We start from the raw sequence: 25,665 nt of genomic DNA, 5'->3' as shown, positions 1-25,665 counted from the left end.
TTCCTCTTGTTTTGTGAGTTTAATTTTGTCATTAGAAAAAAATCTTTTCCATCTCTCTAGTCAACTGAAAAAAGTAAAATACAAAATTTTAAAATTATATACTAAATTTTTATTTAGATTTTAATATTAGAATTCACAAAATTTTATATTGGAGAATGAAATATTTTCTTAAACTGAAACAATTTCAGGATTAATAACAAAGGATTCCACATTCTATTCTTAAAAAAACAAAATCTCTAACAAATTTTATATGAATGAAATTGATTTTTAAAAGTCCTATTTCTTGCATGGCTGCTAAGTGCAACGTATTGGCCCTATAGTTTTTAAAAAAGTAAACCGTCCTTATCTTGCAATTTAGTAGGAAGATGGAAATACAGTATCATACATCATAAGGCAAACTAAAAAATGAACTATAAACAAAATTCTAGAATAGGAGCAAATAACTAAGTGGGAAGTATGGGGACACTTGGGCAGAAGTGTGAAAGAAGAGAAAGCGGGCTGGGCACAGGCCTGCAGCCCTGGCCACTCTGGAGGCTGGGACTTTCAAGCCCAATCTGGGCATCTCAGCAGGGTCCTGTCTCAGAGGAAGATTTAAGAGGGCTCATGCTCTGTAGTGGTGCACCTGCCTAGCATGAGCAAGCTCCTGGGTTCCATTCAATCCCCAATACTAGAGGAGGGAGAAGAAGCAGGGTTTCCACAGGCTGAAAATAAAAATGTGTCAACATTGAGAATAAAGTTGAGCACAGCCTAGTTACTGAAGAACAAGGTGGGAAGAGCTGGGTAGTAGAAAGAGTGCACAAGGGCACTTGGGGCCTGACTGGGGCCATACTAACAAACCTGGAGTCAACAGAGCTGGTTTAAGCTTTGGCACCTATTACATATAACTTCTCAGATTAATTTGTGTTACTTTTCCACATAAGTTTCTTGTTTATAAAATGGGAGTAACAGAAGTACTGGCTTTATAGGGTATTTATTAAAATTAATTTTTTGGTTGTTGTTTTGTTTTTTTGAGGTAGGGTTTCCCTTTGTAGTTCAGGCTGGCCCTGAACTATGTAGCCCAGGCTGGCCTTGAACTCACTGTGATCCTCCTGCCTCAGCCTCTCGAGTGATAGGATTACAGGCCTGTGTGACCACACCCTGCTCAAAATTAGATTTCTTGATGACTACATAATCCTTAGTCTTGTGATCAATAAATGCTATTGGTTCACATTATTATGCTATATCCAAAGTAAGGAAATAACATGGTTAAATGTTATTTTAAAAAGATTATGCTGACAGTACTATGTACAGGAACTGGAACAGGAAAAGATCAGCATAAACTCCTGAAGGAAAGTTGAAGCTATGGGTCAGGAAAGTTTAGATTATTATAATGAGAAACAAAAAGAGACAACACTTCTCTGATAACTCATAGGGATCACCAATACATAAGCCCAATATCCAAATAATTATTACCGAAGAACTGAATAATAAACACAACAATGACAGAAAGAAAACAGCATTCAAGTAATACATTAATGGCTTGGAAAAAACAAATACAAAACGATCTTCTTAATAGACTCATGACTGAGTGAATAATAATAACATGAAATCAGTATTAGACCCAAAAGTAAAAAAAAATTAAAAGGGAACATTACAAGTGTACATTTAAAATAAACATTTGTGTATCAGAGGCCAGAAAGCCCTATGATAAGGCTAGCAAATGTTTTCATAACTATATTCATCTATTAAATTGACAGATTACAGAGTTCTGAAGAGAAAAGTTATAACCAGCCTGGTACAGATTTTTTTAACTGATAGGTGTGTTTGGTAAGATACTCAGGAATTATCTGAATGCAAGAGTCAGAACTAAATGAAGTAACAGAAAATACTGCCTTAAAAAAAAAGCAAGAAAAGATTAAACATTGCCACTGAATATCAGAAAACATGGTAGATAATCCATAAAAAAATAAGTTTGAATGAAGATATTAAAGATAAGCCTCTAAAAAATACACAGGAAATAATGCATGAACACACACTTTTAAAAGGCCTACATAATTATACAAAATTAACAAAACACAACCTGCTAATTAATTGAATATACAGGGATTTACTGTTCATGATTCTTAAAAATTCAGTAATTAGGTTTTCAAGCAGGAGTGAGACCCTAAAATATGTCAACTTTGGCCATACATCAGAACCATCCATGGAGCTTAAAATCTGAAACAAAAAATGCTCAAGCTTTCCTTCCAAATGGACATCTGAATTTAAAATTTATTTTTAAAAATATTATTCAGTGTATTTATTATTCCATTTTAAAAAGTTTTAGTAGAAAAATTCAAATAATAAAATTACTGCATTAACATTTTACTCTATAACTTAATGACCCAATACTGATGTTACTACCAAATACAGCACATATTTCATTTAGATTTACTTAGTTTTTACTTCATGTCCTTTCTCTGTTCCAGAATCTCATTAATGACACTATGTTACCTTTAGCTGTCATGTACCCTTAGATCTTTTTTAGCTGTGACAGTTTCTCAGACCTTATTGGTTTTTAATGCTCATGTTTTGACAAGTACGGGGCAGGAATTTTATAGGATGCCTCATTACTGGAATTGTCTGATGTTTTTCCTCACGATTAAACAATGGTTATGGGTTTTGGAGGGGCAGACCACAGAGGTAAAGTGCCACCCTCATTACATCCTATCAAGGGTACCTACTATCAACATGACATCACTGATGTTGACTGAGGTAGTGTTTGCCAGGTTTCTCTACTGGAAAGTCACTCCCCCATCCTCTTTCCATACCATAATCTTTGGAATTAAATCACTCTGAGCAAACCCCACTTAAGGAAAGGAAAGTTACATTCTCTTTCCTTGAAGATGGAGTACCTACACGAAGTATTTGGAATTCTTCTACATGAGAGATTATTCTACCCTATTCTTTGTTTATTCAGTCATTTATACATATCAGTATGGACTCATGAATATTTACTTTATATTTTGGTATAAAATACAATTTTAAAAAATATTTTTGAATAGGCAATTTATTTCATGATTCAACATTCAAAAGGTAAAAAGAACAGAGGGTACAATCTATGACCTACTTAACTAATTATCCTCCCTGTAATCAATAACATTGCCAGTTTTCTTGAATCCTTCTGAAATACTTTCTATGCAATGAAGTAAAAAATGCATGTATCTTTTCCATTTTTACATAAATGGTAGCACAGTATAAATGGTAGGTACACTGTTACAGTGTGTTCTCTACCTTGGCTTTAAAAGTTTTTTACCTAGGAATATATTTTAGAGATCATTCGTTTAACAAAGAATGTTTATTTTTTCTTTTTCTACAGCTGTGTAGACTAGTTCCTGTAAAACAGTGCATACTTCACAACCTTGAGAATTAAACAAGTTAACCTAGACAGAGTTTAGAACACTTGATGAGCTGAGTGCTATATGAACCTTAGCTATTACTGTTTCCAGTATTTTGTTATAATAAATAATACCCAATGAATAATTTTGTATGCATGTATTTTTTCACATTTCGAGTGTTTGTAAGGAACAACTTTTCTAAAAGATTTTCTGGGTCAAAGTACACACATGTTTAAGATTTTAAGATACTGCCAAATTGCTCTTTATGGTGGCTATGCCAATTTATAGTTCTGCAAGCAATATATTAAGAGTTTGTTTCATCTACATCTTGTTTTACAGTACACTATCAACTTTGTTGATCTTAAGTGAAAAATGGTATTTCTATGTAGCTTTAATTTGTATTTAAGAAGTTGAACATTTTTCATATGCTTAGGAGACGTGTATTTCTTTTTCTGTTAGCTATTCACATTCTTTGCCTATTTTTAATGGATTGCTGATCTTTAAAACTCTAAATCCAAGTATTCCTGAATGATTTTTTTCAGAATGATTATTATGTGGGAGACCCTTAAAAAGTCCTAAACAATATATCAAAAGCCATAAAAGAAGCCACTTTGTATTTCAAAGTATGGATGTGGAATTTCTCAAAATGAACTGGTATTAGCTGGGCATGGTGGTGCACATCTGTAATTTTAGCACTCTAGAAGACTAAGGCAGGGGAACCACAAATTTAAGCCAAGCCTGGGCAATTTAGTGAGATCCCCATCTCAAAATTTAAAAAAAGGGCCAAGGATGCAAATTAGTACAAAGGAACTGGATTCAATTCCCAGTAAAGACATGGTCGGGGGAGGGGGTCAGCAACTATTATACTATTGCAGTTTTGGTGCATGTGCCTTCTAAACATTTTATTCTTACTGTTCTCGGCACTGAAACACAATACCTGACACCCACAAGTTAAAGGGGGAAAGGTTTATTTCAGCCCACAGTTTGTAGAGGTTTCAGTCCACACAGTCAGCTGGCTCCAAGGCAGGCCCGGCAGAAGGGCACTGCAGAGGAGAAACACTCCATGGTAAAGCAGGCAGGAGGTAACAAAGCAGCAAGCAGAAAGCTTCCCTTTCCCTTTTATCCCACTGTGACTGCAAGCCTATTGGGGGGGTGCCACTCATAGGGGCTTCCTACTACCCACACCCAGAACAATGCTAAATCAATCAGAGGACTAATTTAGTTATCATACCTTTAATCCATATCCAGACCCCCTACTTCAAACTACCTCCCCAAATGCCCCTATGTGAAGCACGAGGCTTAGAGGAGACATCTAGATACAAGCCGTAACAGTTTTCATGGAAAAAAAAAAAAGGCCAGCTGTCACAGGGAGCAAGACTAGAAGAGCAGCAGATGTGGGAACTGTCAGTAATGGTAACTGGCTCTGATTTATTATATTCCTCTAGGGCAGTGGTACTCAACTGGGATATTTTACCCCAGAGAATATGTGTCTTTGTCTTAAGACATTTTTGGTTTACACAACTTGAGCTGCTGGCATTTACTGGATAAAACATTGTAGAATGCACAGGACAGCCACTAGAGCACAATTATTTGGCCCAAAATGTCCATGATAAAGTTGAAAAATCTTGCTGTAGAGAATAATGGAGCCAAGAAGTATAGAGAGTCTGGGAAATGTGGAAGGAAGTTGACAGCCTTCTAAAAACTAGACAAGGCCATATTTCCTTCCCTAGACCACTTCAGCCTTGATTAAAAGAGAGAGGACTGAACAGCAAAGGAACTTGCAGAGCAGAAGTGAAACTGGCATTTGATTTGGCCTCTTTCTAACACTCTCACCTCTTTTCCAGTTTTCTTTCTAAAGATGGGATCAACAACTCCTCTTGATTGTGCAAAATGAAGTCCTAATGATCCCAATTCATATGAGAAAGGAACAAATTTTATCAAGTTATCAAATTCCCACTCCCATGCATTCCCTTGGCTTTTGCATTAAAGATAGCTTCAAGAATTAAAAAAATGTTATTGTTCTACAACTATTTTATAGAAATTGATTTTCATATTATTAACTTACACCTGTAGTAAGTAAAAGATCTCAATATTTAAATTCTTTCAAGCAACAACTATTTTGACAGTTCTTTAAGGCAAGTAATTTAAGCTTGTATCATTAAAATTCTGTCAGTAAAATGTTAGATGTGGTATGAAGTTCAAAGTCTTTAATGTGGTCAAAACAATTTTTGTATATTAATAAAGAGCTCTGGCATTTAACATTATTCAAATAAGTAATTTGGCACTGGACACTTTTAGAAGGGTACAAGTTTTATTCTAAATGCAGTGGGAAACCACTGGAGTTTTAACATACATTTTCATTTTTGTAAAGTTATTTCAGGTATAATGAGTAAAGTACACTAACCCCAATCAGAGGTCTGATGACTTTATGTGTGTGTGTGTATGTGTGTGTGTGTCAATATATCACACACCCAATACACAGAACATTTTTAGCATCACAGACACACACTTGAGAGGCACTGAGTACCAAGGTGATTTTAATTTGATGCCAAGGAAATCTTCACAGTAGGTCTTTTGAAATATAAACCAAAAAGTAGTAAAGAAGTGGAAGATGTTCTCTTTCTAGGTTTTCTCCAGAATCCCCAAGAACCTAGAACTTAGTTAATAGGCATTTATTAAACAAAATTTGTTGAATACTAAGCAACTAATTTAAGCACTAGCAAATTCCCTAGAAATAGGTCTCATATTAAAGTTAGTATCAATTTTTGTCAAGTATTTAATTGAAGACTCTCAATGACTGTTTCTATACAGAAATATAAAGCACTGAAGTCTAGATGAGTTAGTAAAACATTATTCAACATGTACTTGAATTTATTCTTATGTTTCAACATTAATCTTCAACTCAGATTTTTCTGGATATGGCATACCAGAAGAGCTGCTTTATTTAAAACCTGCCTTTTAGCTAATTTTTTTCCTTCTCTTTTTTCTTGTTTTGTTATTAGTTAATTCAAACTTTCTGAGACCTTCTGTTCTAGCCAAGATTTTAACCTAAGTTTAAAACAAATTTTTTCTTCTTCCTGTTCAAGCCTCCAGATTAGTAATGGCTGCCTGTCACTATTTTTCCTAGATGAAAAATGTAGGGATAAAGAATAGAATGTCACCACACCAATACAACACAGCTGCAGCAGAATGAGGTAGACAAAACACAGAGAATGACAACTGTTTTCTAGAAAACAAAAGATGCAGCTGGAGTTTTCACTCTACTTTGGCAGAACCTGAAAATTATATCCAATCCATGTCTACAGAAACAATGTACTCAGTCAGAGAGACCAAAATCACTTCTAAATTAAGCTGCATATGCCACAGACTTTAGGTCTAGAATCATATAAACAGTCAAAACTAAAACCAAATGTTTAAAATCACCTAAAGCTTTAGTCAGAATAATTTCAATTTTGCTAAATACCATCATATCTTAAAATCAATTACTTTCTGCCAATTTTCTTTCTCATTACTCCCATCTACTACATTCACTTACAAATTAATAGCAGTAACAGCATTATAAAAATATTTTCTAAGCCTTCTGGCAATATGAAAGCAAAAAGGTGTAGAATATAGTCATTATGCATCAGAAACTACAAAGCACCTTGCATAGGTGATCATATTTAATTTCCTGAAAATTCCTAAACAAATTTCTAATCCTTGTCCTTTAATAAACACCTACTCCTTATTTTATTATGTCAAATGCTAAAATCAAAAAGTAATGGTAAAGCAGTGTTAAATGTTGGTAGGCTGCTATACATGCTTTGGTATTTATTAGTTTTAAGACCTATACAGGACCAATGATCTTTCCAGATTTAAAGAGATTTTGCAACCACAGGCATTACTATTTTTGACCACTCTATGTGTCAGACATTGTATTAAGGGCTTTCTTTACATTTAATCACCATAATTTTGTTAATGGAGATAGGTATTAAAATTCTAGCTTCAAAGAGGAGAAAACTAAGGATCAGAAGTTAAATGATTTAAACAGGACCTACCATTACAAAACAAAATGTGAGAGAATAAAGATTTATATCCCTACGCTGTCTCTTGAATTCCAAAACTCTCTTGAGATATTATACTTTGTCATCTTTCCTTTTTAAATGCACTAATAACAAAGCTAATATGCAGAATTTTAACATTTGGAATCCATCCATGAACAATCACTGTAAAAGGGCCAGGCTTTTGGCTTATTCCCTCAGTAATGATTTGCTCACTTCTAGAGGTTTTTTGGGGGGATACCGGGGATCGAACTCAGGACCTTATGCTTGCAAGGCAGGCAGCGGAACCACTGAGCTAAATCCCCGGCCCTGATCTGCTCACTTCTAATCTGACTTGCTACTTAGCCTCCTACCTGCAGATTTGATCAGCACATTTCAACTTGGATCTATTTCAGTTCTACCTGCTGTTTAGATTTGTTAACTTGTAACAAATTGGCTGATTGCAAGTACCATTAGTTCTTTGAGTTTTAGTAAAAAGGAAGTCTCTTCAGTTTTGAACTTCTAGATGGCAAAGATCTTGTTTGTGTCAATTTCGCCTTATAAACTAAAGAAACAGTAATCTGGGGATGAATTTCAATGACAGAGTATGTGCTTGGCATGCATGAAATCCTGGGTTCAATCCCCTGCACCACAAAAATAAAACAGAAACAGGTGAAGAAAAAAACAGTAAGAATCTTATATACTGGTTAAAATTTTATTCATTGTTTAACTCAAAAAAGAGTTAAAATACTCATTAAAGAAACTGGACTATTCTTAAACAAAAATTCCCAAGCCAAACTAGGAATCCTTTTGGAAAGAGCTCAAGCTATACTTGACATTTAGATTTTAATCTAGGAAATATTCACATTCCCTAATTTACCGAGATCCTACAAAATAGCACTAACAGAAGTTTTAGACTTCTTCAAACTTCAGAAATAAAAATTTCTGCATTAATTTAACTCAGATATCTGTTTTTGTTTATTTTTGGTACAGGGTACTGAATCCAGGGCTTTCACACTGAGCTACATCTCCAGCTTATTTTTTTTATTTGGAGGCATGGTCTACCTACACTACTAAAGTGCCCAGGTTGGACCTGAAATTATAATATTCCTGCCTCAGCCTCATACAGTGCTGGAATTACAGGTCTCTACCACCAGGTCTGACTTTTAATTTGGGTTTTTAACCTCAGTATTAACATTCTAGGCCAGATAACTGTTGTGGGGGTTCTCCGGTGCATTCTAGCAGCTTCCCTGCCCCACACCCACTAAATTCTAGTGCAATTCTCACCCAGGCGTGGGTTTGATTCCCAGCACTGAAAAAAACCAAAAAATGAAACAAAACAAAAAACCAAGGGCTGAGGATATGGCTCAGTGATAGGGTGCTTGTTTAGCATGTGCAAGGTCCAAAACAGAACAAAACGAAGTTTGCCAAATGATCCACCAGAGGTCAAAATCTCCCGGTTGAGAACCTTGAGTTTAACTTGATTTTATTCATTAAAGTTAGATACTCAGACCGTAACATTTGCCAATAAAATAGAAAAAGGTCTAATTCACATTCTTACATAGAATAAGGAAAAAGTTCACTTGTGCCCTCAGGTAGTGAATAACAGAATTTCAGAACATTCTAGAAAAGAAACTGGTTTGCACAATCCCAGGAAGAACACAAACTAAACAGCAATCTAAATTAGCAGGAGCAGCACAGTTTCGATGACGAAAGCACAGACACAAGAAACAGTGTTTATCTGTTCATATCTCTCTTTTTGCTGACAAATGAAAATGTTTCATTAATGTAACCAGTTACTTCCACGGATTATTTGTAGCATCATGTTTTTAGGGTTAAGCGCAAGCAGAATGTGTCCTTTAGAGAATAAGGCATTTCTGAGCCTAAGAGCTGAGGAAAACAGCACCAATCTCAATGTACATAAATGTTGGAAGGGTTTCAAAGCTTCAAAGAAAGGAAGCTAAATTTTGGCTTATGCTAACAACAACAACAACAAAAGAAACTCCACCCTACTCCACCCTCATGATGTGTAATGAAATTGGATGAAATTCAAAGAATGACCACTTTTGGTCATTTCCAAGATTTTAGAAAACGCAACTAAAAATGATTTGTTGAAGAGGTATTTTCTTAGAATTAAAAAAACCCTCGCTGTGTTGTACATTATCTTTGTTAGAAAAAAATCTAGTTTTTAAGCTTTAAATCATTGTCCTCTATATCTGAGATTGTCATATATACTCCTCCTCCAGGAATATCAATTTAATTTTTCCCCCAATTGAACATGATACCTGAGAGTTATCTCACTGTTCAAAGTTTAAGAGTCAATTTCATTTCATATTCATTTTCCTTTGAGTTTTCATATTTAACCTTTAATTTCTCGGAAATTTAACTTGGTATCAAGTATTAGGGGGACATATGTTAGGACTCCTTTGCCTGCTTAAAACTGACCTTCTAAACAAAACCAGAAAAAAGATTTCTATTTATCATCCTTTGACATATATTTAAAATGTATCAAAAAATAATAAAATAAAATAAAATGTATCATGGCCTATTTCCAGTTAAGTAGTTTTATAATTTCAATTATTGTGGATCCTTGTTCTTTCTCTTATTTTTCAGATTTTAAAATTAATGATCTTGTCAACTTTAGAAAAATATCAGATAAATTTTAGAATAACACTGCCAGGGTAAAAAGATTCTCAATAAGATCTTTAATAGAAAAAAAATGGGAAATAAAAATTATGTATTATCAGTCTTCCTTTTTCAGGAACATAAGACAATCATTTTTCAAATTCTCTTTAAACTTTAAAATTTTATTTATACTTGGGTTTATCCATTTCTTGAGATAATTTTCACACTGTTAATCATTATTTTCCTAAAGGACACAGCTATGTACTTACTGCCCCCCTTGGAATACCAAAAGATCTTATATATAACCTCATTTAACTGTTCCCAGTTGCTCTACAGGCTCTATGGGCAGTTTAATCCTTGGAAATGGTATACGATAGAGAAATATCTCCTTTTCATTAAATTAGATATAATACCCTAAAGGCACAGAAGTACAGAAAAGTGTGCTTATTCACTTAACTGCTCAACAGTAACTGTCTAATTGAATCAACTGAACTCAAAATTAAGATTTTGTAAGTTACATAAACAATCACCATTAATCTAAAACACATTATACCCTGAGGAATACATTATTCTAATAATCACAAGTTTTCACATGCAGCTCAAAAAGATTAAGTAAATCGTGTAATTGATATACCAATTAACCTCTAATTTTCTACACGAAAAAGAGTATCAGTATAGCTAACAGACAATTGTGAATAATTTACCTATAAAGATCAAGAGAAATTAATTGTCTTCAAGACTGCAGGAAACAAATTTTGATATATTCCATAAAGCATAAAACCAAAAGTTAACATAAACTTAATCGGTAGTAGCTTCCAGTCATTTCTAGATCACCACTGACTAAGATTATTTTCAACAGAGAAGGCTCTTAAAGGACAGTGGTTAAAGGTTTGGTTTTTTTTTTAGTTTGGAAACCACTAAGATCAGATTAATAAGTAATATTATTGATAAGCTAATATTTATTGTGTGATTGCTCTGTGCTAAGTACTGGGCTCAGTATTTTAGAAACAAATAATTATGTATCTATAAGTTCTCTTTGCTCCAAAAAAAAAAAAAAACCCGCAGAAGAGATGAATGCTACTTTTAATCTCATTTTTCAGGTAAAAAACCAAGGTCATATGATCTAAGTTAAGTGGTACAGACAAACCCCAGCTTGACCAGTAACTCATATTTTGTTTGTTTGTTTGTTTGTTTTGGTATCAGGGATTGAACTCAGGACCTTGTACTTGGGAGGCAGGTGCGGCGCCACTGAGCTAAATCCCTGGCCCCAATAACTCATATTTTTAACTACAACACCATAATGGTCCTTATGAATTTCTTCCTTTATTCAAGCAAGAAATATTTACTGAAAACTTACTGTGACCATATCTAGCCTCAGAAAGTTTAGTTTTATAGTACACACAATTAAGTAAAGGGACAATAACAATTTGCACAATGATGTTAAAACACAATGGTATGAACAGCATGTTACAGAAAAATATTTGCTCTGAGTCTAAGTAGAGGATTAAGACAGGGAAAGAGTATTCAAAGCAGAGGAACAATGAGCACAAAAAGCCTAGTTAATAAGACAGAATGTGTTATGTTTGCAGCAGAGGAAAGGAATATTTTGTAAGTAATCTTTCAATAATACCTTACATAAGCAATTACTATTTCATTTACCTGTACTACAAATGTTTGTCTAGTTACCTCCAAGGTAACAAGGGCAGACATCACCATAAAGTTCTTGAATAACTAAATCTAGCTCATTTACAATTTACAATACTACTTACTAGAAAGCAAAATCACAATGATTTATTCATTTGACCTTGAAAAAGAGTCTATAGGTGCACAGAGTTTTCTGCTTTCTGACTACTAAGGATGCTAAGCTTATCTTACGTTATCCATGGCTGAGATTTACCTCCTCAGGTGATGTACCATAGTTAATAATAACAAAAGCAAAAAGTGAGGTTTAAGACAAGCTTTCATAACTGCCCAACAAGCAGTAATTCTGAGCAGTTTTATCATCTTATAACTTTTTGTTCAGAGCATATCACGATTTACTTTATATTACAGTAATTTGACATTAACTCATCTTTTCTGAAGCATAAATCATTAGGGGCAGGGAATTTGTCTTTTATCTTGGGAGTCTCCATAATATCTAGCACTGTGATTGAAAAAAAAAAATAGGTGCACCATAAATATTTGTTCAACTGAAGCAAAGCCATAGCAGATAATGACACCTACAGAAGCGATAATTATATATCATTTGGCTCTCTACAAACTGCCAGTTAGAAAAAGGGAAGTTAGTAACATCTATTTTCTATCTAAAATCAACTATCTTATTAACTCATAATCAGACACAGACTTCAATGAATTCTTGAATTACAAGATTAAAATTCATGTTTTCAGTAAGTGGAAAATGAGATAGCAAGCTCATAATTTATATATATATATAAAATTCATATATGTGAAAAACCAATCTTCAGATAATTATTTATCTGGTCCTTAAGCCTGTTAAATCCCATTAAAATAGGGGCTCTAAAATCTGGCTGAGTTAAAAAAGTTTTACTGAAGCATGAGTTATAGAGCTATTAGCCACAAGTACAATGTTAATGAATTAGTGTATAAGAAATAAGGTACCTTATAATAAGGTAACAGAAATAAATATAAAATAATGTATATCTTGGACTGACAAAAATACTGTAAACAAAGGCCTGCAGGAATCTAATTGTATTTCTACTAGGAGCAATGGTTCAGTATTTGCTAATTCACTGTTTGCAGTGACTATAGAACATAACCACTATAATGAGAACTGAATTTATGTAGGAATAAAATATGATAGCACCAATAACAACAAAAAGAAAATAGAAATATACTGCTGCAGAGTATACACTGCATTACACATAACGTGGTTATGATATTGTTTGAAGATAGTCTAGAATAAGTTAAAGATGAACAGTACATTAACTAGAGTAACGGTTTGCAAGGATTCTCTGTAAAATGACAGAAGCAATATTTTAGGCTTGGTGGGCCATGTACAAAACTCTGCTATTGCAAAATAAAGGCAGCCATAGAAGATATATAACGAATGAGCATGCTATGTTCTCATATAACTATTTACCAAAACAGCCAGATTTGTCCAATGAATGTAGGCTGCTGACCCTTGTACAGAAACACTTGCTGAAAGAAACTTTAGAGACTATATAATAAAAAAACTGCAGTGGAGATAAAAGGAATTATGTCAAATAATTCCAAAAAGGCAAAAAAGGAAGGAGAAAAGTCCCCAAGAATAAAAGGGACAAATATTAAGCAAATAGCAAATTTTATTATACATGCTCTTCCTTACAATGAGACTGGGTGTGTAGCTCAATGGTAGAGTGCATGCTTAACATGTGGAAGAGCTCTGGGTTCAATTCCCAGCATGAAAGAAAGGGAAAAAAGTAAAGGAAACAGGAAATGAAGACGGGAAGAAAAAAGAAAGGAAGGAAGGAAAGGAAGGAATGGAAGGAATGGAGGGAAGGAGGGAGGGAAAGGAGTATGTTGAAAGGTGTCTGCACTCTCATATTCCCTGCAGCACTATTCACAATAACCAAGTTATGGAATCACAACCTAAGTGCTTCAAACGAATGAAAGGTTAAATAAAGCAAATGTAGTACATACATACACAAATGTAATACTATTTAGTCTTACAAAAGGAAGAAATTCTGTCATGAGTAAAACTGGAGAACATTATGCTAAGTAAAATAAGCCAAACACAGAAATACTACTTCTTCTCACTTATATGTAGAATCTAAAGCAAGTGAATTCATAGAGGCAGTGAGTAAAATGGTGGATGGTTACCAAAGGCTAAAGGGTGGAGAAAATGGGGAAGATGAGAGTCAAAGGGAACAAAATGTCATTAGACAAGAGGAATAAGTTTAATTTTTTGGAGGTCTACTGCAAAATGTGGTAACTGTGCATAAATATTGCTGAGTATTGTATATATCACAACTACTAGGAGTAAACTTTAAATGTTCTCATCACAAAAATATATCTGAGGAGCTGGATACTTTACCTTGATATAATCACTCCATATTGTATTATAAATCCTAACATTACTGGGCCAGGGATTTAGCTCAGTGGTTCTAGCACCTGCCTCACAAGCATAAGGTCCCAAGTTCGATCCCCAGTACCAAAAAAAAAAAAAAAAAATCAATATAAAAATCATAACATTACTTTGTACTCCGTAAGTATATGTAACTATAATTTGTCAATATACAGTAATCAAAAGAGAACTTGCATCCAGGATATATGATGAGCTTTTACACTCAATAGTAAGACAAATAATTTGTACAGACTTTCCTAGAGAAAACATGAATGGGAAGCCCATGAAAACATGTATTATTAATCATTAAGGAAATGCAAATCAAAATCAGATGGAGGTATTACTCCAACCAGACTGGCTAAATTAAAAAGACTGATAAAACCAAAGGCTAGCACGAATGTGGAGCTGAAAAGACAAGGAAAGGGTATGTTTATTTTGGAAAAGTTTGTTGATATTACATGAATATACATCTATCATATGACCCAGTCATTACACTCCTAAGTACCCAAGAGAAACACAAATATCTTAAATTAGATTTATAAGGGAATGTTGACAGAAACTTTACGCATAACAGCCCAAGAAAGAAACAACTCTAATGTCACTCAGGTAATAAATGAACAAATTGTGGTAAGTCCATAAAATGGGCTAGTTCAGCATTAAAAAGGAACTGCTGAAACACAAATACATAAATGAATTTCAAGAAAATACTGCTAGGTGAAAGAAAAAAAAACAAAAGACTATACACCGCTGTATGATCTCATTTATGTGAAAATCCAGAAGACGTGAGATTACACTGTAAGAATGCAGAGCAGTAGTTGCTCAGGGCCATGAGTGAAGGGAAGAGACTGCAAAAGTGGAAGAGAGATTTACAGGGTGACGGAAATGCTTTATAATTTGAATGATCAGTGGTCATATAACTGTATATACAGTTGTTAAAACGCATCAGACTCGTGAACTTAAATTGTAAGATTTTATAAAAAACTATCTCAAATAAAAATTTTTAAATACAGACCTTATAAAACTAGAACTTGGGGAAGAAAAATACTGAAATATATGGACATGATACATTTCTGTATAAACAATCAAGAAAATAAATCAACACAAAAATCTAATCTTACTCAATAGCTTATAATAACCATTCCTTTTAGATCATTATTTTTAAAATGTTTAAATATTTTTGTGTATGTAATACATGCATATATATGTCAGTGTGTATACATATAACATACAATATGACAGCAGAGTCTGCACTATTCTGTATTTTGTTATGTTATCTATATATGGTGGGGCTCTTTATACACACCAAAAAATGTATGGGGGGGCACCTGGGGAAGAGATAGCTATAAAATACTTCAAATAATATCACCATTTCCACCTTGGATCACTAAAATGGTACTTTAACAAATCTTACAAATTTACAAACTACATTCTCTAATATCTGAGATCACACATTTTTATCGCTCATGTCTGAAGTTAATTATTACTAATATTCTAGTAACCAGAAAGCAAAACCACAGAACATGTAATCTACATCTAGTATTATGACTAGCAGATTAACAATATATTTTCAAAAATCTTAAATACCATTAAAATGAAATTTATAAGCCAAGTAGTCATCCTTCCCTAATTGCAAAGTAAGGTGGGCCTTTGAGCTTATTTCATTGCTAATGGTCTCTTCTCAGGTTCTCCAAACTGAAAGATCTTTTCATCATCTTTTTACCCTTTTTTTTTTTTTTTTTCCCGGTACCGGGGATCGAACTCGGGTCCTTGCCCTTGCACAGCAGGCGACGAAACCACTGAGCTAAATCCCTGGCCCCTTTTTACCTTTTTTGCAAACAAAAGAGCGGTGACAGTCTTTTTTTGCAGGGGTGGTCTTTCTCGAAGAATAATGACTATATTGCAAGAGTCAAGGACAGCAAAAGGGTCCCAGTGTGTATCCCTACATAAAATCTTAGGTGAAAGAACACTCTTTTAACAATCCTAATAATTGCAGAACACAAGAACTCTCTCTTATTAAAGTTTGAAAAAAATAAATTCCACTATCTCCGACAGAAAAAAATCTTACCTTTTTCCCTAAATTTTCGATGTTGCTCACCAGCATTGCCACTCATTCAACAACTAAAGTTGCCTGTCTTTCACTCTTTGCTATTCCCTCATATTCATATTCAATACAATGTCAAGTATTACTAAAGTTATTTTCTTGATAACCTTCTAATATGTCTTCACTCTCCAAATGTCTCAATTCATCATTACAATTGCCTCTTATCTGGTCTTCCTACTTCATCTCACACTCAGCTTCCATATTTAAGTTTTCCAAAACAGGTGTGGTCATCTCATTTTGCCGCAACAAAGACCTTAATTAAATCTCTACACTTAGAAGAATCAAGTGTGAAACTTTTCACTGCCAGGAGGAAGGCAACATGGTATAGATAAATCCATATATAAGTCTTTGAGTTGATTGACCTTTGTTTAAAATCGAACTTTTAGCAAGTAATTCAAATGTCTCTGAAATTCCAGTTTCCTCCTTTCACTGAATATAGACCACCTATACCCTTGCAATTCAGTATGGTCTATCGTGAAAGGAGCATCAATGCTACCAGGTAACATGTCAGAAATGCATACCCACACAAACCTACTGATTCAAAATGTTTATAGAATTCCCACATGATTAAAGTTTGAGATTTACCATAGACTGTTGTATGAATTAGGCTGAATGTTTATGAAGTTCCCGGCCCAGAGTAGGTAGTCAATAAATGTTATCCTATTTTCTTTTCCCCTTTCCAACTCTTTGTTCATCCTGATCCTTTTGCCTGGAATATATTTTTCACCTCCCAAATTATTGAAATCTTGCTCATGCTTTAAGTATGACGATTAATGTTACTGTCTGTGTGAAGCCTTCTACATTCTTCATCAACCTGAGAAAACCTTAATTTCACTTGCTGATTTTCAAGTTTTATGCTGGTGAACATGTTTCCCTTGCTATATTACTTGTTTTATGATTAATTTCCTAAAACTTAACCAGTGCTATATGATTTGAAGATTCTCAATAATTAAGTTTACTAAAAACAGAAATAAAAAGAGCAGGTACATCTGTGAAATCAAATCATCTAATTATGTGTTAGGTACTGGTGTACCTTCTAGAGTTTTAAATATCAATTCTTATGAAGGACCATTTACTTTAGTTTGTTAGAGCAGGGATCAGTATACACAGGCATTTAAGTTGTCCTAAGAACTATATTCTGTGGTTACTGAATGTACTGTACACTTAATTAGAAGGCATTTTACAATTGTGCAACGTTTGATAATAGAAAGACAATATGGTTTGAACACAATTTAAAACATGAACTCTGAATTCTTACTTTTAAATACTTTGGAAAATTACTTAATCCCTATATGCTTCATTTTCCTTACACATAATTGTACTTACCTCAAACAGTGAGGCTATAAAGAATGAAAGAAATATATGTAAAGTGGTGAGAACAGAATCAAGAATATAATAACCACTCAATAAGGATAGCTATTATTATATTTTTTTTGGTACCGGAGATTGAACTCGGGACCTTGCGCTTGCGAGGCAGGCGGTGGAATCGAGCTAAATCCCCAGCCGAAGGATAGCTATTATTAACATAAACTATCCTCATTATTTTAAAAATGTGGGGCATTCATTGATGGGGGAATCATTTCTATTAACATGAAAGATATGACTCCCCCTTCATATGGTATCAAAATTATGATTTTTCAAGCGACGCTTTTCTTGAGAGATTCAAAATAATTTCCAAATATCACCCAACTAATTATTTTGGAGTCTTGGAAGTTAATCTGGAGCTGTACATGTACAAATAAGGAAAATGGATGACTGGTGAGCAAGCTGTCTAAGACAAGAGAGAAGGTAAAAAAAAGAATTTCTGACATAGTCTTCCCATCTCCCAGATGGGTCAGAGATTCATGAAGGCATTCTGTAAAATTCCAGAATTGAAGCTGCTCCCTTAAGATTTCCTTCCAATTAGAACCTGAAAAGGTCATCCACCTCTTGAGACTCCTTTTTCGTTGATCTGCTTCTAACAATGAGGGCTCAAATTCAGATTAAACAATTTGGAATTTTACATGGAGAATTACATATTGGAAATCATTCAAACTCAATGATTTGCCAGATCTGCAAACTGTGATTCAGAGAATTAAAGTCACTTAGCCAAAATCACCCACTACATAATATAGCTAATTCTATTATCCTGCAAAAAAAAAAAAAAAATCAGTGTGTATCTATATAAGTAAATGAATTAGTTGACATAAATCAGTAGGCAAAGTTAATTAGCTCAATATAGCCATTTTACATATGTAACATTTTAAAACATGTTATACATGATAAATACAATTTTTTATTAATTAAAAAACAATTAAAAATTCCAAAAATTGAAAATAACAGATTCACCAAAATATTGGTTAAGAGTTTCTAAGACTTCAAATAAAAAAGAAACATAACATTTAAGTCACATATTACATTTAAGTTTAAATACTGTCTTTAAATAAAAAGTTACAACCTACTTGCAAAGTGTGAAAAACCTCCATAATGTGTAATAAAAGGGAAACTAAAAGCAAAGATACTAAAAGATGCTTCTATAGACCTGCAAAAGTATTGTAGTTGTTCTTATTTTAGGTAACATTAACACAATTAAGTCACTGTTAAAACACTACAGGTTAGAGCCGGGGATATAGCTCAGTGGTTCTGGCGCCTGCCTTGCAAGCGTGAGGTCCGGAGTTCGATCCCCGGTACCAAAAAAAAAAAAAACCCAAACACTATAGATTATAGGTCATTTTCAAACTGCATGACATTTCTGTATTGGTAATTACTTTTAAATCAGAAGATAATGACAAACATTAATAAAGGACAAGGAAACACAACAGAAATAGATTAAGAATCTAAATTCAAATCTATTAATCTAAGAGACAATTTTTACAAGCAGAAAATTAAAAAATTTGCTTGAAGCAAATCCGAAACATATATATAACCAATTCACATAACCCATATAAAGAGTGCATAATAAATAAAAAACATACTAGTTCATCCACCAAGTCAAGATTAAAGCTATTTAGCTTAAATTATTTAAAAACTGCCATGACATAGGGCAGGAGATGAACAGATGGGAAACAAAGCCACTCCGAATTTTCAAATATTATGTCATATTTTCAAAACTGACTTACTTTTTTTGGAGACTATCCTCCTAGATTAAAATGGTAGTTTAAGTAGATTGGTCTCTGAAAAATACTAAGAATCTAAATGGAAGAGAACTCTGAAAGAGAAGGCAAAACATAGAGCACCTAGCTGTGTAAGGTGCGGAGCTGGGCTACTGCTGTGTCCCAACTTTTTGGTAAGGCACCTTCTCAGTGTCTTATGTCCTTCTACTCCTGACTTTCTTCTCTGATAACAATTAAGATTTCTATGTCCCCTTGGCTTTACAGATTCTTCTGTTTTTTAGGGATACATAGTGGTATTTTAATGCTGGGATAAGTGATATTTTCAATCTAGGATATACTGTAGGTTCCAATTAGATTCTGAAATTTCACTTTCCATTCACAGTCTATTCAAATACTTCCAAACATGCTCATAATCAGGACATGAATTACAGATGGATCCATGTGTTAAATCATTTTTTTTTTTTTTGGTACTGGGGATCGAACTCGGGTCCTTGCGCTTGCAAGGCAGGCAGCAGAACCACTGAGCTAAATCCCCGGCCCTGTTAACTCATTTTTAACATGTATAATTTATAGAGAAGCATTAGAACTATTAATTAGAAAAACTATTAATAGAAATAGCTTGCACAGTACCTTTTGATAAACAATGGAGCACACAAGATCCTTGACAGCAGATAAAGACAGTTCCTGGGCTTCAATGGTAACACTCTCCCGTGTGAGGCCAATCTGCAGCAGAAATGAAACTGTATGCACAGAGCCTCTGGAGTTGGTGAGAGACGGTGCGCTGCAGCTGCCATTAGAGAGTCGGGCAGAGAATCCGGTCTTAGGACTTGAACACGGAGAAGAAGTTGGAAGCACAGCAGGACTTGTTCCAGGTAATACAGACTTCTGGGCTGATGGAGGGGAATTATTTGCAGACATCTGCCTTTCTTTAACCTTTAAAAATAGCTGTCAATTCTTTTTAAATGGTTCTAAAGAGGTTTTCAAAATAAGAGCAGCACAAAAATGACTGCACTTTTGGATTTAGATGAAAGCTTATTTCCTGCATTAAGCCATTCATGCCAATGATTACAAATTCTGTCACTGTGGTCTGAACGAACAAAAGGTCCTACTTCTCTTAATGAATACTATCAAAAAAGAGTCTTGTCTTAGGACTAAAATCATGGATCTGCAAAGGATTTCACATCATTGAGTTATCTTCATGAGAATAACGATTGACATTGCTTTTTACTAGTATCTTCATCTATTTTCTTTTAAGTCTGTTCTTGTCTCTCACTCTTCATTTCAGAAAACAAAGTTCTTTTTCTCTCAAGATAAAATCTTCCTGGGTGAAAAACAGTGTTTGGGATTAATCTATTCAATATTTATCCTTTGGTTCAATGATTTGATGGAATACCTTAAATATCCACTACTTAAATCACCCCTTTAAATGTCCTCATTTTCATTTTGGGCGTGAAGTTTTTCTATGATGAAATAATAATCTTTTACAAATAGAACAAGCATATTTCATTTGACGAATGGGTCCATCAAGAAAGGTTGATGCTTTGTGATACAGTCAGCCTAGAAAGAATTTTTAAAAAGGTTTTTAATATTTTATATTCACTTGACAATTTAAAAATACAAAAATCCCTATAGTTTGTTTTTTTTTTTGGTACTGCGGATCGAACTCGGGACCTTGTGCTTGTGAGGCAGGTGGCGGAACCACTGAGCTAAAGCCCCACCCGCCCCTATAGTTTTTAAATGATAATTTTTGGTTAAATGTTCATATTTCACTATTACAGCCTAATGGGTAGCCATTTTTGATCAGAATCATTTTTTACTACAGATATTTCATACAGAGCCTCCTGCTTGAAAAAATAATCCTAGTATTACTTAGTAACTTATGAAACTTGAAGAAAAAAATTTTAAATTAATGAAGCATAAACATTTTTATTCCACTTTATACACCTGAGTTATGACAAAAATAAAGAAGACAGAAGGGACAAAGAGTAAAACTAACATCATCACACATTTAAAACATGTACAATCCAGCCATATAAAATATGCATAATATTTTCCTAATATAGAGAAGAGTATTCTTTTAAAATATACATTAAAAGTCTAATTCTACCAAAATATGACTCCTGACTTGCTTTACTGATAAATCCGTTTAGAAGACTAAGGAAGCAGGAAGGCTGGACAGTTGGTTATATGGCCTCCAAAGAAGTACGATAATAGACCTATTATGATACGGACTTAAGAGAAAGTGACCTCATCATAAAGTATCTCTAATGGCAAGAAAGTGGACACTACTTACAGTGAAAAGACATGTTCAAAAAAAAAAGTATGAAAGTATATGACCCTACATGGCTAAGTAAAATGACTTACAAGAGACAAATCCTTCTAAATTTTATCTATGTACCCATAGAGAATTTCAAGGCTGAAAAAGTGAAACATGCTGTGTGACTGCTGAATGACTCTCTGCAAAGAAGTTAATGGGGCTAAATTAAGATGAATGTGACAGAAGAGCAAAAATACAAATATAGTGGTATTAAAAATAAGAAAAGCTCAGAAAAAAATCTGCTTAAAGATAAAAGCATTTAGAGTTACTTTCAAGTAAATCACTAAATTGTACAGCACTTGGTAGTTTTATAAATGTTTCACATACTTTATCTCTTGATACCTCCTTGAAAGTTGGCAGGGAAATACTACCATTTTTGCAGATGAGTAAACTAAAGCACACGTGGTAAAGCAACTTACCACATGGCTATGAAGAGGTGGAGTGGGAATCAGAACTCAGATTTCAAACTTTGTTACCCAGCACTGTCTCCACAATAACATACTATTTCTCAAAGAGAACAAGGAACTGAGAATCACTGCTCAAAGAGGATGTTGGTAAGGTTGAGAGATCACACAGAGACAAAATTGGTCAACTTCTATTTGCTTATCTTCTCTAACAGTTTTTAAATAAAGTTGCAGAAGAGCACTGAGAACTGAAACTTGGGCTTCATGAATACGAGAGACTGAAATGATTTTATAAGTTCAAGTCTTTGGGCCCAGATACAGTCAGTCCCATACAGCTAAAACAGTGAGCAAGTGTTGTCACAAAGCTGACTCCAAAAATGGTTGGAGAAAGACCTCAGAATGAGAGAAGTGATCGTGATCCAGAGATAGGCAGGGTTTCTTCAAGATTGAAGGCTGGAGAAGTGGGTGAACAAATTTCAGAAATTAGATAAACTAATAAATCTTTAAGACAAATCTGAGAATAGATTATGAAGCAAATGGTTCGTGAATAACTAGAGAATATAATGATCATTAAATGTCAGCCTGAATTTAAACAAAAGCAGTAATGTCAAGTCCATTACACTTTCAACTGGGAAAAGAGTATTAGACTTCTTAGATAAAAGAAAAGTGTTACATCCACGGAACTCTCAGTACCTGCCAATGTTCTAAGCACTACATATTATCTCATTTAATCCTCACAACAACCCATTCTAAGGTTGAGGAAACAGAAGTTCAGAGGTTAAGATTTGCCCAAAATCACTAATTAGCAAAGCCACTGTGTGTGTGTGTTTGCAAATGCACAAGTCTTTGGAAGTAGGGGCAGGTATATTCTGACAGGAACAGTATTTGGGATGGCTTTCCATCTACCTGTAAATATGTTGCTCAAGGGAGTCGGGAGTTAGTGGAGTTGGGAAACTATGTCAACTTAAATGAGGAAAGCCTTTAGGGGCAGACTTTGGAACTCTGTGCTTAGCCTTATTTACTTATTTTATTATGTGTGAGGTAAAAACACAAATGATATTCCTTTAGGTGGAAGTAATCCGGGAGAAATAAACTAAAATTAAAGTGAAACTTGACAAAGATAAATGTAAATCTTTCCATTTAGTTTCATCAAGTTCAACATGCAACAAACAAATGGGGAAATGCTGACTTGGAAGCTATTCATGAGTGTGAGTTATGAACCCAAGAGCTGTTAATATAACAGGTGACTAAAAGAATCAATGCAAATGTATATCCTCCAGGCACTGAGAATCCTTCAGTATCAATCTGTGTATTCACTTTAGTCGGTTTACATCAATATTATGTTTATTTCAATGGTCTACATTTTTGGAGCTATAGATTTTTAGATTGGAGCAGGGAGACACATATACAGATACAGATGAAAGCAGCATATGATAAAAAATTATATATGCTTAATAAAATCAAGTGGCCTTCAAATATTTGAAGAGGTGTTAATAGAAGAATTGGTTTTATTCATTATTACTGCAGAAAGTAGAAGATGACAGCACTACTTACATATATCACCAATATGGTAAGGACTGAGCTCCTGCACATTAAGTCCCTATCTATAACAGTACCTGGCATACATTAACTGTTCAAACTGTTCAATAAGTTTTAGCTATTTTTACAGTAATTAAATAAAAGAACAATTAAGCCTCTACTTTATGCTAAACTCTCCAAGTGAGATATGATCCTTCATTAAATCTTTGTACTACTCCCAAGACATTTAACTGTTTTACAGAAATGGAACCAGAGTTTTTGACTAACCACAGCTACACAGATAATGTGATGGAAACAATTTAAAATGCCCCCAACTCCAAATCCCTTGTTCTTTCTACTATTTCTTTCCACGCTGAAGAACTTAACAATTGAACAGGGTGTCTCATTAGAGACTTTGTAATGCATCTAACTTGAGTAGCTGCAAAAATCTGATCTATCATAATAAAGTAGTAAAATATTTATGATTAATTCTGTATGAAAGTCAAGTACTTCAATACATTATATTGCTGTATTACATAGTAATAATTTGTTTTGATGGGTATCTGCCCATGCAATCTCTATTATACCAATTAATATTAACCAAATAACAGTAATTGTCTAATACAGTTGACTAATTTACCAGAATTAGTGATAACTTCATAATAAGCTATATATAATTTTGTATAAAAGTGATTTTTAAAAGTTTCAGCATGAACACAAATATAGAAGATGTCATATTAGTTTTTGTACATTCATCCCATCTGTTTCCCTTCTCCTGATTTTATGTTATTTTGATTTTCTCCATAAGATGCAATAAAATGTAGGACGCAAAATACTAAGACTAAGTACTGAAAGAAATCTAACAATTCCATATGAATCTTTGTGTGTTGCTTAGTTTTCTGTCTTTAGGTATCAATTAGAAAACTAAAAGAGTATATCTTATGAATTTATAAACTGTCTCACCAATGAGAGGTTGTTTCTAACACTTATGAGAGAGGTTTCCAATGATGATATTGTCTACTTGGTAAGAATATCTAATATGTTTATTTGGGACACCTCAGATATTTTTTGGGAGAGTTATCTATTATGTAACCCATTCAAATGAGCTTACATATCCGTCACCACTGAAACTGAAATTATATTGAATAACAAAGTATCTCGAGCCCGGTTTGCCCGATTGTTACAGAGAAGGTAAAACAAAGGCCCTGGAGGATAGGGGACTTGGCTGAGGATTAGTTTCTGATAATATCATAAGCTGATGTACTTCCTTCCCCTCACACACTTCCCCTCCCCTCATCACTTTAATTTCTATCTTAACAAAGTCTCTAATGAGGAGAAGCTCTAACAACAGCATTTTCATTCAATGAATAGTTACTGAGTACTATTTATTTACCAGACTGCTATGAAGGATCCTGGAGTTATACACAGCAGTGACCAAAACAGACACGGGCCCTGCTCTCTCAGCAACTCATAGACATTAAGCTAACATTTGCATAAATAGTGAGGTAATTACAAACTATGAGAAGCCATATAGTAAGAGTATACTAAGAGGACTTAATTTCACGTGGGCTCTCAAGGAAAGTTCTTTTAAGGCAACAATATTTAAGACAGTATCTTTATTTATTTATTTATTATAAATTATATCCACTTTTTATCTTTTTATTTATTTATTTATTGGTACCGGGGATCAAACTCGGGACCTTGCGCTTGCAAGGCAGGCACCGGAACCACTGAGCTAAATCCCTGGGCCTAACAAGAGAATTTTTTTTTTTTTGGTACCGGGGGTCCAACTCGGGACCTTGCGCTTGCGAGGCAGGCGCTGGAACCACTGAGCTAAATCCCTGGCCCATAAACCAGTATCTTTAGATAAGAAGTACTCAAAGAAATAGAGGCAAGAAGATTCCAAGAAGACAAAACATACTTAGTTATTAAATACTTCAAAAGGGAACTATTATTTAGCGTAGCCAGCGTTCTTTTTGCATTTAGTAAAGGTTAAAGTGAAGATGTAAAATGCTTTTCTAGCTGGCATATTTCCCATGACTCCATTACAGAGTTGTCTAGATTTAATTTAGTTTTATGCACTAGTAATACTAATGAGGTGGAGGGTTATATCTCCCATCCCCACACTGATGATGTACCTGTATTCTTTAAGCATATAAAAAAGCACGGG

At 34.0% G+C, this 25,665-nt stretch overlaps 1 protein-coding gene across 6 annotated transcripts in view; it reads right to left on the bottom strand.

Moving 5' to 3' along the window:
- Positions 1-25,665, bottom strand: part of Prkd3 (protein kinase D3) — a 76,863-nt gene that overhangs the window by 48,644 nt on the left and 2,554 nt on the right. For all 6 annotated transcript variants that reach the window (XM_013070180.3, XM_004839299.4, XM_087216133.1 and 3 more), the window contains exon 2: positions 19,887-20,813. In XM_013070180.3, the coding sequence (XP_012925634.1) occupies positions 19,887-20,174 (288 nt within the window). In that variant the 5' untranslated portion in view covers positions 20,175-20,813. The remainder of the gene's footprint in view (positions 1-19,886; positions 20,814-25,665) is intronic.

The sequence above is a fragment of the Heterocephalus glaber genome, unplaced genomic scaffold (genome assembly GCF_053883595.1).
Source record: "Heterocephalus glaber isolate CG9 unplaced genomic scaffold, H.glaber_assembly_v1.0 deba00001457, whole genome shotgun sequence".
In the NCBI taxonomy this organism is placed as follows: domain Eukaryota; kingdom Metazoa; phylum Chordata; class Mammalia; order Rodentia; family Bathyergidae; genus Heterocephalus; species Heterocephalus glaber.
This window is presented reverse-complemented; position numbering and strand designations above follow the sequence as displayed.